Source organism: Hevea brasiliensis, chromosome 9 (genome assembly GCF_030052815.1).
Source record: "Hevea brasiliensis isolate MT/VB/25A 57/8 chromosome 9, ASM3005281v1, whole genome shotgun sequence".
NCBI classification, from domain to species: domain Eukaryota; kingdom Viridiplantae; phylum Streptophyta; class Magnoliopsida; order Malpighiales; family Euphorbiaceae; genus Hevea; species Hevea brasiliensis.
Window position 1 is genome coordinate 10,178,391 of NC_079501.1, and position 11,474 is coordinate 10,189,864.

At 36.0% G+C, this 11,474-nt stretch overlaps 1 protein-coding gene and 1 long non-coding RNA gene across 3 annotated transcripts; one reads left to right on the top strand and one right to left on the bottom strand.

The window, feature by feature from the left end:
* Positions 1–2,051: 2,051 nt before the first annotated feature.
* On the bottom strand, positions 2,052–4,072 carry LOC110632039 (protein RICE SALT SENSITIVE 3). Its single transcript, XM_021780128.2, has 7 exons — positions 3,831–4,072; positions 3,674–3,724; positions 3,411–3,584; positions 3,180–3,285; positions 3,015–3,056; positions 2,855–2,911; positions 2,052–2,775 (listed from the first exon to the last, which is right to left on the bottom strand). Exons 1-7 carry the CDS (start codon positions 3,965–3,967, stop codon positions 2,263–2,265), a joined length of 1,080 nt encoding a protein of 359 aa, XP_021635820.2. The 5' UTR covers positions 3,968–4,072; the 3' UTR covers positions 2,052–2,262.
* Positions 4,073–4,185: 113 nt separating this feature from the next.
* LOC131183047 (uncharacterized) lies at positions 4,186–7,605 on the top strand. 2 transcript variants are annotated; one of them, XR_009151190.1, is made up of 4 exons: positions 4,186–4,666; positions 6,141–6,298; positions 6,746–6,803; positions 7,385–7,605. It is a non-coding gene; the product is annotated as an uncharacterized LOC131183047 (long non-coding RNA). The 2 variants fall into 2 exon arrangements; XR_009151191.1 differs by lacking the exon at positions 4,186–4,666 and adding an exon at positions 5,833–6,038.
* Positions 7,606–11,474: the final 3,869 nt, after the last annotated feature.

Sequence of the window (11,474 nt, forward strand, 5' to 3'; positions counted from 1 at the left end):
AGTCAAAGTCACAATGATGGGATTAGGATTATGATTTTTCCAACATGCTGGGCTAAAATTTTATTGCAATTTGGGCTTAAAGCCCATCTAAATATTAGAACCTTGGTTTGGCGGTCAAGGGACGGACTTATATCCACGCTACCAATCCAAAGCTCCAAACCGTGGCCTCTCCCTCTACTTCATCCTCTTTCATATGCTACGCTTCTGTTTCTGAATAGGGTTATTCAGAAACTGATTCCACCATACATATCCAAAGAAATTGACTTGATCTGACCTTAAATTTTCAGGTATGTTAACTGAGTTGGTATTTGTGGAGTTATTTTTCAAACAAATAAAAAATAGGTTAATATTTTTATATTAAACTGAGCCAATAAATAATCCAGATTTGGCAACCCCAGCAGAAACTACTAATACATTATGGAATGATATTTGGAGGCCCAATTTCACATTGCAAACATTTCATGCATGCAATGATTGTCTTCTGCCTTAAACAAAAAGTCACAATAATTTTGGTTGACTTTTGGTTCAAAACCCAAATTTGACTATTTTGCCTCAAATCATTCTTCAAATTCTTGTTTTCCGTCGTCATTGAAAACCTACCAACTTGAAAAAAAAAAAAAAATAAACGCAACAAGAGGCTAACATGATTCTTAGGTTAAAATATTTATAGTAAAAGAAATCCTCAAATATATTGTGCCATGGGCGAAGCAATGGTTGCGTTTGAATAAATTAAGGTTACGTTTGAATTTTAGGATTTAAATTTAAAATTTATAAATTTTTTGATTAAAAAAAAATTATTAAATGTCTAAAAATTGACATCAAATAGAATTAATATATTTAATTGTAGCAACATGGATTACTTCAATAATAAGATTGAAGTAGTTATTTTAAATTTTTAAATTTGTTATGAATACATTGTATTTGAACTAAATTCAGATTTTTAAATTATTTATAATATTTAAATAATAAATTTAAATTTACAGAGTCAAAATCTCACTTTTGCAAATTAGAAAAATTTTAAAAATTGAACAATCCGAATCAAAACCTATAATTGAATAGGAATAAAATTACGCTTAACGTTATAATTGAATGGGAGTTTCCAAAATTGAAATTATTCCAAATCGATTCATGCAATCCGGCTTCGTTCAAGGCCTAGGCCGATGGATTGGATGTGTTGGAAGGGAATTAGTACATGGGATTTATTTCAATGGGATAGGGATGGGTCAGATGTTTCTCAAATTTTTCAAGTCGAGGAACCTCATCAGTTGTGGTTCGATTTAAGTTTAAATCGAACGGTTTAAAATTTTTTTTTGCAGATTAAAAAAAAAATAGTAGAACTTTTTTTTAAAAAAAAAATATTTTATATTTAACAATTATCTTAAATGTAGTAAAATTTAATTATGAATCAGCGGTTGATAACCTATTCTAGTTTTAATTTTATTAATTAGCTACTGGTATATCGGTTTACTTTTTTTAAAATTTCTCTCAGTAACTAATTTGAGTTTATTTTTATTTAAACTATGATAATTATTAAAACTTTTGTATATTCAAGTTAATATTTTATATTAATAAATTACTTAAAATTATAAAAAATAATACATAAATTTAAAATATTATAAATAATATTTAAATTAATTATAATGTTAATAAAAAATATGTATATACATAAAGATAATTTTTTTTAAATTATATTTTTAATTTTTAATATTTTACATATAACAATAATAATAATAATAATAATAATAATAATAATAATATATAATTTTATCAAACATTTAGAATATATATTAATTGTAATAGATATCAACTATTAGTTCTATTTCTATCCCTCTAAGCTTAACTTGGAATTGATATATTACGAGTCTCATCAAATGCGTGTAAAATTATTAAGGTTTAAATTTTTTTTATAATTTTTTATATTGTGAGATATTCATTTAACTTTTTAATTTTCAATATTATGAGATATGCAATCAATTATTGATTTGCCCACTTAACAGTCGGCATAAAAAAAAAAAAAAAATCAATCAGCATGAAAAGTAAAAAACATGAAATGGTTGTGCAAGTGGGGGTAATATGTCATATAATATATACTAGGAATCTAGAGAAATCTGCGGGCGAGCTACCATAGGTTCCACAGCCAAAGATACCTAAAACCTTAGTTGAAACATAAAGTGAAACTGAAACTAAAAGGCTTACCAAGTTAGAAATCAATACTCATATCCCTACGTACATACCCTAATAGCTACCAAGTAATAAATCCTTTCACTCAAAATACCCATTGTTGGGTCTGCTAGTGTTAACATTCAAATCTTGATGCTGGTTTTGAAATTGCTGTCTACGGTAAGCTGACATCGAACTGCTACTCTCACCCATATCTTTTTCCCCTTTATAATCTTCATCAATCTCCTCCTTCGCCATCTTTTCCATGCCCATGTACTCCATGGGTAGGTACGGGGACTCTGACTGTGGCTGTGACTCAGTACAGTAGCCTGAAACTGGCTGTGGAGGTGGCACCACTGATGGTAGCTTGGAGAGTAGAGTTTCAAGGCTGCTCATGGAGGGTGTTATCTTGAATGGGACTTGACTGAAGTGGTCATAGAACTCTGTTGGTGGTGCAATAGTGTTCTGGTAGTGCCATGCCTCTGGTGTGCCATATCCGTTCACGTTGTAAGGGAATGCTGATGATGATGGATGTGGCAAGAGCACTCCAGGAATGCTTTCTATGTAGCTGAATTTCTTTCTTAGTAGAACTACATAGCTCAGGTCTTCAATTACCTTCAATGCCAGATTCAAATGAGCCAAAAGAAACAAACTTAATTAATGGATCGAGGTAAGGACGAGAGAGAAGGAGTACCTTGTGGACAGCTCCTAGTTGAACAACACCTTCTCTAACTGCAATCAGGGCTATGGTCTGCAAAGATATTTAGATAATCAGGCCAAAGGAAGTAGATCTATTTGAAATCTTTATATTTTTGGAGATTCTGTAAGTACTATATATATATATATTGTTATACCTTTATACCAGATTGGAACTGGGCTTCCCATGTCCTAGGATGCTGTGTAAGAAAACATATATAATGAGAAAGTTAAATGAACCCATTTTTCTTTGTAGGGAAAAAGAAAACAGCATGAAATCACATAAACTTGTTTCTAAACATGTAGGAAAGAGATCTGGTTACTGAATCAGACGAGTTACGCCACGATGACAAGAAGTTTATTTCTTGATGATTCGGTTCTTTGTGTATCCACTTATGACTATGATCAGCAGCTACTTTACCAATCAATCTGCTCGTATATAGAAACCAGATATATGAACATACAATCAAAATTTTATTCAGGGACAATTAATTAAGATCAAACCATATTTAGAATGAATTCAAATTTTTTATTCTTGGTGTTTTATTGCTCACCCTTCTCCGTAACTGTAGATTTCATGAGACATCTTGAAGAAGAGCTCCGGTTGAAGCCCTTGATAGGGTTGAAATTCACAGTTGTCATAAACAGATGAACTTGGACAATCACTAGAGTTGATCTCTGCAGCTGATGCAAAAAAGTTGCAGAAACCGTCTTCCCAAACCAATATCCTGGCATATATTTATGTACATAAGATTGTGATATATAGCAAAATGAGTTGCAAATTATTCATTTTATTATCAAAACCAAAAGCAATTACCAGTTTCTTCTGTTTCCTCTAGACCTGTCATAGGCTCCTTGACCATCCCATCTAAACAAATTAAAAGATAATATCAAATCAAATGATTTATTTAGCATATTAAGAACGAAAACATGTTTCCTTGTCTGAAAGGCTAATAACACATCTTGCTTCTTACTTGGGTGGTGGGTAATTCCTAGGCAAGATCCTCCAAAAGACAGCATAAACCCACTGAGAGTTTTCATGAATACACAAGCTTCGCAGGGTGTGTTGAAGCAGATGAGTCACAGCTAATGGGCTGAGATGTTCTTCCATTATCTTTCTCTCTCTTTCTCTCTCCTATATCTTCTTTTCCTTTGCTTCCCCCATCTACCTTTAAAAGAAAGCAGACCCCAACATCCTACCCTCCTTATATAAGCCTACCAACAGGGAAATGATATTGCATTTATATATACCTCTCTCTCTCTCTCTCTGGTACAGTAATTAATCATGCTTTAAATTTTACCAAAATGATTTTCTGAGGCCCACCTTTGGCCTCCCAGGTCCCATTCGGTCCTCTACTCTTTTATCAATCCTCCATTCAAAACTACTCTCCAGAAGCACTTTTTCTTTCGCTCTCTACCCGTTTCTCAATTATGATCTAGGAAATATCAGCAAGACCTAACCTTATTATTCTTGTTTCTTACATACGCTGCATCATGACCAGTATTGCTCCATTGCTCTTTAGGACCCGTACCTTTCTCTTCAAACCCCAATGTCTGTTTCATTTTCTTTCTTTTCTTTTCCATTCTGACACTCTAAGGTATTACCACTCATTTCAGTCCCAGATAACCTTCTTTATAACCATCTTCATTTATTAGGTCAAATGTAAAAGAACAACCAGCAGCACCCTAATTGATTTCTAGCAACCGGCCACCTCCACATTTTCTTTTAAAGAATTGTTGCAATAGGGCTAAAAATTTTTGGTTTTCGTGTTGCCGTATATAAATGAGGCCTTGCCACACCTGTAATAAGGTATTGTACCATTTTGTAATCTAAGTTTTTGTTCCTCTGTGATAAGATTATCAGATATGTGCGTTTGTTTATTTGAGTAGTAATGAATGCATAACTTTCTGCTAGACGTGTGGCTGCAAAAGAAAGAGAAAAAGTAAGAAAGTAATCAGGGTGAAATTTGATGAGGCATTCTAATGCTTAAGTTAGGTGGAGTTTTAATAGAGATAAAAGGAGAGAAATGAGGAAACTTGAGAATAATTGATCATGTGATTGAGGGAAGAGAAATTAAGAAGAAGCTACCTGTTTAAATGGTTGTCCCTATATAGTGAATGAGTCGGTTCCATTGAATAGGTTATTATGATAATTATTTGTGAGCACTAATGGGATTATCTGTTGTCAATGAAACAAACATGATCTGACATGTAAGTCCTTTCCGTAAATGTGGTAGAAGAAATAGCGATTGATGATCGTTCTGTTTTTGTCAAACATTGAGGTTAAGAGGTATTGAAACGATATTTGTATATATGAATCGGTTGTTTTTCATCCAATTTGATTGATTATCCTGTGTTTTGTAACACCCCAAGATTTTAAATTTTATTATTTATGAGTATTTTTGGTATTTTAATTTTATTTAAATTTTAAGAAATTATTTGAGATTTTTCGGATTTTTAAAAATCGGGTTCGATTTTCCAAAAATATAAACTTTGATGATTTTAAAAATTAATTTAAAGACCACGTGGTAAAACTAAAAATATATTTGGAATCTACATATTTTTCTGAGTTTTCTGAAATTTTTTCGGAATTTTTGGACCTCGTTTTCGGTCCCGAGGCAGAGTAAAAATTCAAAATTTTGTATTTCGAATCGAACCGACCGAATCGAACCGGACCGGATCGAACCGGTCGAATCAGACCGGCTCCCTTCCCTTTTTTTCTTCCTCCCGCGCGTGTCGTTCCCTCTTCCTTTTCTCTCTCTTTTCTCTCTCCTCCTCCTCACGCCGCCCACCCCTACCACCTACCGATCGGCGCCGCGACCCGCCTCTCCCACCCCGGCCACGCCCAGAACGGCCAGAAACCGCGCGCGAATTCCCTCCCTCGCGCGCGCGGCGTTTAGGCTTCTCCGGCCAAAATCCGGCCGATCCGGCCACCAATTGGACCGGGTCTTATGTCTAAAATCATCTACTCGGCGAGAGCTTTCCATAGACACCAAGAACGCCGAAATCCATTGAGCGGTTTGTCCGATTTTTGCTAGGGAAGATTTTAGCCCATTTCGACTTTTGGGCTAGATTTCTCGAAAACCGTGAATCCCACGAGAAAACCGAGGGTACCAGCGCGCTCCACTCGTCGAGAGCTTCGCGGCGACATAAATTTCAAATTTTTCCGACACCGTTTTTCGGTGGGTCCCACGGAACTTCGCAGTGTTTTTCCGAGCATTAAATGAGCTTAGAAAATTCTGAAAAATTTATGTACTAACCCCCGTGTTATGGGCTTCGTGTAGGTATCCTCAATTCGCGGAAATTCGACAGTTGACCGGGTCTGCAAATTTCGGGCCAGACAGACCCGTTACCGGAAAAGTCTCCGAATTGGACCGAGGTTTTGGCTAGCCCCCCATTGTCAGACGTCCCGAGCGCGTTACCGAAGTCAGAATTGGCAAAGGTAAACCCGAACCTTGCTTTTTTGTAATTTTCTAGTGCTTAAATAAGATTAAAAATCCATAAAATATTCGTGGTAGCTTATAAAATTATGATTCTTTTTGCAATAGCTTAGTAATACTGCTAAGGACCGCGGGGCAAAGTTTTAGAATTTTTAGAGCTTATTTGGGCAGTTTTTGCAAAAATGGTAAATTATAAGGACTAAATTGAAATATTACATACTGTGATGGATGATTGATTTGATGGGCCCAGGAGGGGCTGTGTGATATGATTGAGCTGTGGATATATGGATTGTAAATATAGAAGTGTGTTTTGAGCCATTTTGCAGGTTGGGTAGGTCCTAGGTATAGGGGAGACTCTGCCGGATTTTCGGCACGACTTAGGACGAATTGGTCCTTTTCTTTGTTTATATTGAGTCAAATTTATTAAATGATTGTAATAAAATTGTCAGGTGAGCCGGGACAGCCTTCTTCCTCCGCCCAGCCGCCTCAGTGATTGTCGTCAAGTATGTGAGTAAAATATTAATTTTAATTGTAATTTCACTATTATTATATGTTCAAGCATGCCCATGCATCACTTATGTGCATATATTTATGTAGTTAAACTCTAGGCATGATTTATGTTGCATTGATAACTGTTAAAGTGCCATGGATGTTGTTGTGGTAATTTGGAGCAGTGTGCATGCGTTGGCGTGCGTGTGATGTGGTGTGGACTATGGATAGGACGGGTAGTCACGGCTTGAGTTCTTCGCTGGGACCCGATCCTTCGAGGGGTAGTCACGGCTTGAGTTCTTCGCTGGGACCCTCGATTTGGTTTATTAAGCGAAAGTTCGGCTTGAGTTCTTCGCTGGCACCAGGTTGGATTTAAGAGAGCTGTATAGGGGATCAGCTCCCATATGTTATGATTGATGCTACAGGGTGCGTGAGTGCTCCAAATTACCTTTTTGATGTTATGATGTGAAAATGATGTTGATGTTGCATTTCACTCTACAGGGTGCATTAGTTTTAGATAGTTATAGAGATTATGGTTAAAATTGATATTTTACTCTCTGAGTCGAACGCTCACTCCTGTTCAATATTTTTTTTTTCAGGCTACAGGAGGATTTTATTTTGGTTAACCTGCTTTTTTCCTTCACAGGTTGTTTATCGATATTTGTGTAATTTTATTTACTCCTAGAATTTCCGCATGTGTTAGAAGTATTTATTTGATTATGGTCTGTAATATTATTATCATGTTGGACCTGTAAACGTATAATGATATGCATGTTTGATGGATTGGATGAGGGAGCTGAGCTCCCATTTATTTTTATGAGGATATGAGTATGTGGAGGGTGAGCTGACCTCCCCAATTGAGTATTTATTATGTTTACAGGTCGGGTGAGTCGAAAACTCCCCGTTGGAAAGTTCATTTTATGGCCGGACTCTGTCCGTTTGTTTTCTTGATATTGGGCCCAAATGAGCCTTAGAGTTGGGTAAATGAATAGTTAAGGCTTACTACGGCCTCGGGGGCTTCAGGCTGGCCCAGGTCCTAGTGCCGGTCCGGCCCATAAGTTGGGTCGTGACATGTTTAATGTGAAATTCTAGCTTGAATCCCATTCATCATGTATGTAATGTTCTCCATTCAATTTAGTTGATTATCCTATGTTTAATGTGAAATTCTAGTCTAAATCAGATTCATCATGAATCTAAGAAATAAAAATTTTTGTATTTAATAAATAGATACCACCATATATTTATTAATCTTATATCCATCATAGACAGTATTTAAATAAGGAAAATTCGTGTTAAGTTAAATTTCTCTTTCAAACTATTTAGAATTAAATTTCATTTATCAACGTTGGTGCGTCATTTTCTTCTTTATCATTTATTTTGTCCTTCATTAAGTAGTACTCCACATTTTGCTTTTGATATGCATATAATATATGGTAATGCCTTAGTGTTGTTGGCACATATATTCGATGTTCCTGACACTATCAAAATGTTCTTCTGCAGGCACATGTTGGCATACTTACTCGTACATGTTTCATTATGAATCAATGCAAATTGCTGCCTCGGTAGAATTCTCTTTTCTGGTGCATGCCCAGTATACGAAATTATTATCTCCCACAGCAACATTATTATTATTTTCTATGAAATGTATGTTGAATTAATTTTTTTAATTTCTCTTATTTATTTTACACGTGCTTTAACTTTGGTTGTCCTAGTCTTTAGCTTATGCAACAGCTGTCATTTGATTTTGTTAAGTAGTTAAGTAGTGGAAGGATTTAGTGGTGTCCATCTTTTACGCTTTTATTGTTACAAAAGCTCTATTTAAAAGGAGCTCAGTTAATGTAATGTGTGTGTGTTTTTTGAATTGAATAAAGACAGTTTTTCTCCACTTTGTTCAAAGTTTTTTATCAGTGGTATTAGAGCCCGGGTCAAAAAGGGCAGAAAAGAGTGCTTAAAAAGTGAAACACATGAGTTTGGAGAGAAAACAAAACTAAAGCAGCAGCTTTATTTTTTCCATGGCTTCAGATTCTAATTTTGTGCAGGCAACGATTCCTCGTTTTGATGGTCACTATGATCATTGGAGCATGTTGATGGAAAATTTTCTGAGATCGAAGGAGTACTGGCAAATCGTTTGATTGGAATTCCGAATCGATAGATGGAGCAACTCTAACGGATGTGCGAACAGAAATTGAAGGGCTGAAATTGAAGGATTTCAAAGCAAAGAATTACTTGTTCCAAGCCATTGATCGTTCCATTTTGGAAACTATCATATGCAAAGATACTTCCAAACAAATTTGGGACTCAATGAAAAAGAAAAATGCAGGTTCAGCAAGAGTAAAGCGAGCACAGCTTCAAGCCTTGAAACGGGATTTTGAAATCCTACAAATGAAGGATGGTGAGTCCATTACTAGTTATATTGCAAGAACCATGGAGATAAGTAATAAAATGAGGTTTCATGGTGAAAAAATGGAAGATGTGGCCATTGTAGAGAAGATTCTGCGTACTCTGACACTGAAGTTTGATTATGTTGTCTGCTCAATTGAAGAATCGAAGGACATCGATGTGCTTTCTCTTGATGAATTACAAAGCTCCTTGCTAGTCCATGAGCAGAAAATGAACCGAAGTTCTATCTCAGAGGAGCAAGCTTTGAAGGCCTCTACCTTTATTCATTCCTCAAATTCAAGAGGGAGGGGTAGAGGTAGAGGAAGAGAAAGGGGAGATCGAGGCAATGGAAACACCAACAGGCATTTTAATTCAAAAGGTGATGATGATCAAAACAGAAGTAGAGGTCGAGATCAACAATTTGACAAATCAAAAATTGAGTGCTTCAGATGTCATAAGTTTGGTCATTACCGTTCTGAATGTCGTACAAAACTATCCAATGACAAAGAAAATGGAGAGAAATCAAATTTTGCTGAAAATAATGAAGAAGAAACTTTGTTGATGGCTGTTCAAGCAAATGAAAAATCTGAGTCAGATATTTGGTATGTGGATACAGGCTGCAGCAACCACATGTGTGGAAGTAAGTCATTCTTTTCTCATTTAAATGAAGATTTTCATTCTACAGTACGTTTTGGTGATTGTTCTACTGTGAATGTGTTGGGAAAGGGTGATGTTAAGATTAGAACCAAGAATGGTTTTGTTGAAACAATTGCTAATGTACTTTATGTTCCTAACTTAAAAAGCAATTTATTAAGTGCGGGACAATTGCAAGAAAAGGGTTATGTAATCACTTTGAAAAATGGTGCCTGTGAGATATATGACCCTAAGAGAGGAGCTATTGCTATAGTTCCAATGAATTCAAACAGGTTGTTCCCTTTGAAGATTGAAAGTATTCATTCTTGCTTGATGGTTGAAGTGAAAGATCCTTCTTGGCTATGGCATTTTCGCTATGGTCACCTAATTTTTGGCGGACTAAAGACTCTCCAACAGAAAAACATGGTGACTGGACTTCCTCAAATTGTTGCTCCTTCTAAAGTCTGTGAAGAATGTGTTGTTGGCAAACAACATCGTTCTAAATTCCCTCAAGGAAAATCATGGAGAGTAAAGAATGTTTTGGAGCTGATTCACTCTGAAATTTGTGGACCAATAAAACCATCTTCAAATGGAGGTAAAAGATATCTAATTACTTTCATTGATGATTACAGTAGGAAAACATGGCTTTATTTTCTACAGGAAAAGTCAGAAGCTTTTGGTGCATTTAAGAGTTTCAAGGCGCGTGTAGAAAATGAGGCTGGAAAGACAATCAAAACTCTTCGCACTGATCGCGGTAGAGAATATTGCTCGAAAGAATTTGAAGTTTTTTGTCAAGCCCATGGCATACGAAGAGAGCTAACAACTGCTTATACACCACAACAAAATGGTGTATCAGAGGGGAAAAGCAGAACCATTCTTAATATGGTTAGAAGCTTGTTAGCAAGGGGAAGAGTTCCAAAAGTCTTTTGGCCTGAAGCTGTAAAATGGAGTGTTCACATCTTAAATAGAAGTCCTACATTTGCTGTCCAAAATCTGACACCGGAGGAGGCTTGGAGTGGGCGAAAACCTGCTGTAGATTACTTTTGAATTTTTGGTTGTATTGCTTTTGCACGTGTTCCAGATGAGAAAAGAAAGAAACTTGACGTTAGGAGTGAAAAATGTGTGTTTCTTGGTGTTAGTGACACATCTAAAGCATACAAGTTGTTCAACCCGTTGACAGAAAAGATAGTGACCAGCAGAGACGTTATTTTTGATGAAGAAAATACTTGGGATTGGAGTGGGCAGCAGCCAACTCCAATTATTTTTGACAAAGAAGTTGAAGAAGAGGTGCAGCCAACTGAAAGTTCATCAAACATTGCTCCAACTGGTGAAGAAACTCCAACAAGTTCTGAAATTCTACCAACAATAACAAGTGCACAAGCTGAATCAGCTGAATCTACTCGCACTCGAAAAAGGCTTGCATGGATGAAGGACTATGAGGTAACTGGAGTTAATTTTAATGAGGATTTGGTTAGTCACTTTGCTTTGTATGCAGATTGTGATCCTGTAACTTTTGAACATGCTGTCAAATAGTCAAAATGGAGGAAGGCAATGGATAATGAGATTGCAGCCATTGAAAAAAATAATACTTGGGAGTTAGTTGAACTTCCAAAAGGCCAAAAATCCATCGGAGTGAAGTGGGTTTACAAAACAAAGCTAAACGAGAGAGGAGAAGTT

Coding starts and splice junctions, on each gene's coding strand:
- LOC110632039 (XM_021780128.2), bottom strand. CDS start 3,967: ATGGAAGAACATCTCAGCCCATTAGCTGTGACTCATCTGCTTCAACAC. Junction 3,725..3,830: donor AGGAATTACCCACCACCCAA/GTAAGAAGCAAG, acceptor TAATTTGTTTAG/ATGGGATGGTCAAGGAGCCT. Junction 2,912..3,014: donor AGTTCCAATCTGGTATAAAG/GTATAACAATAT, acceptor ATATCTTTGCAG/ACCATAGCCCTGATTGCAGT.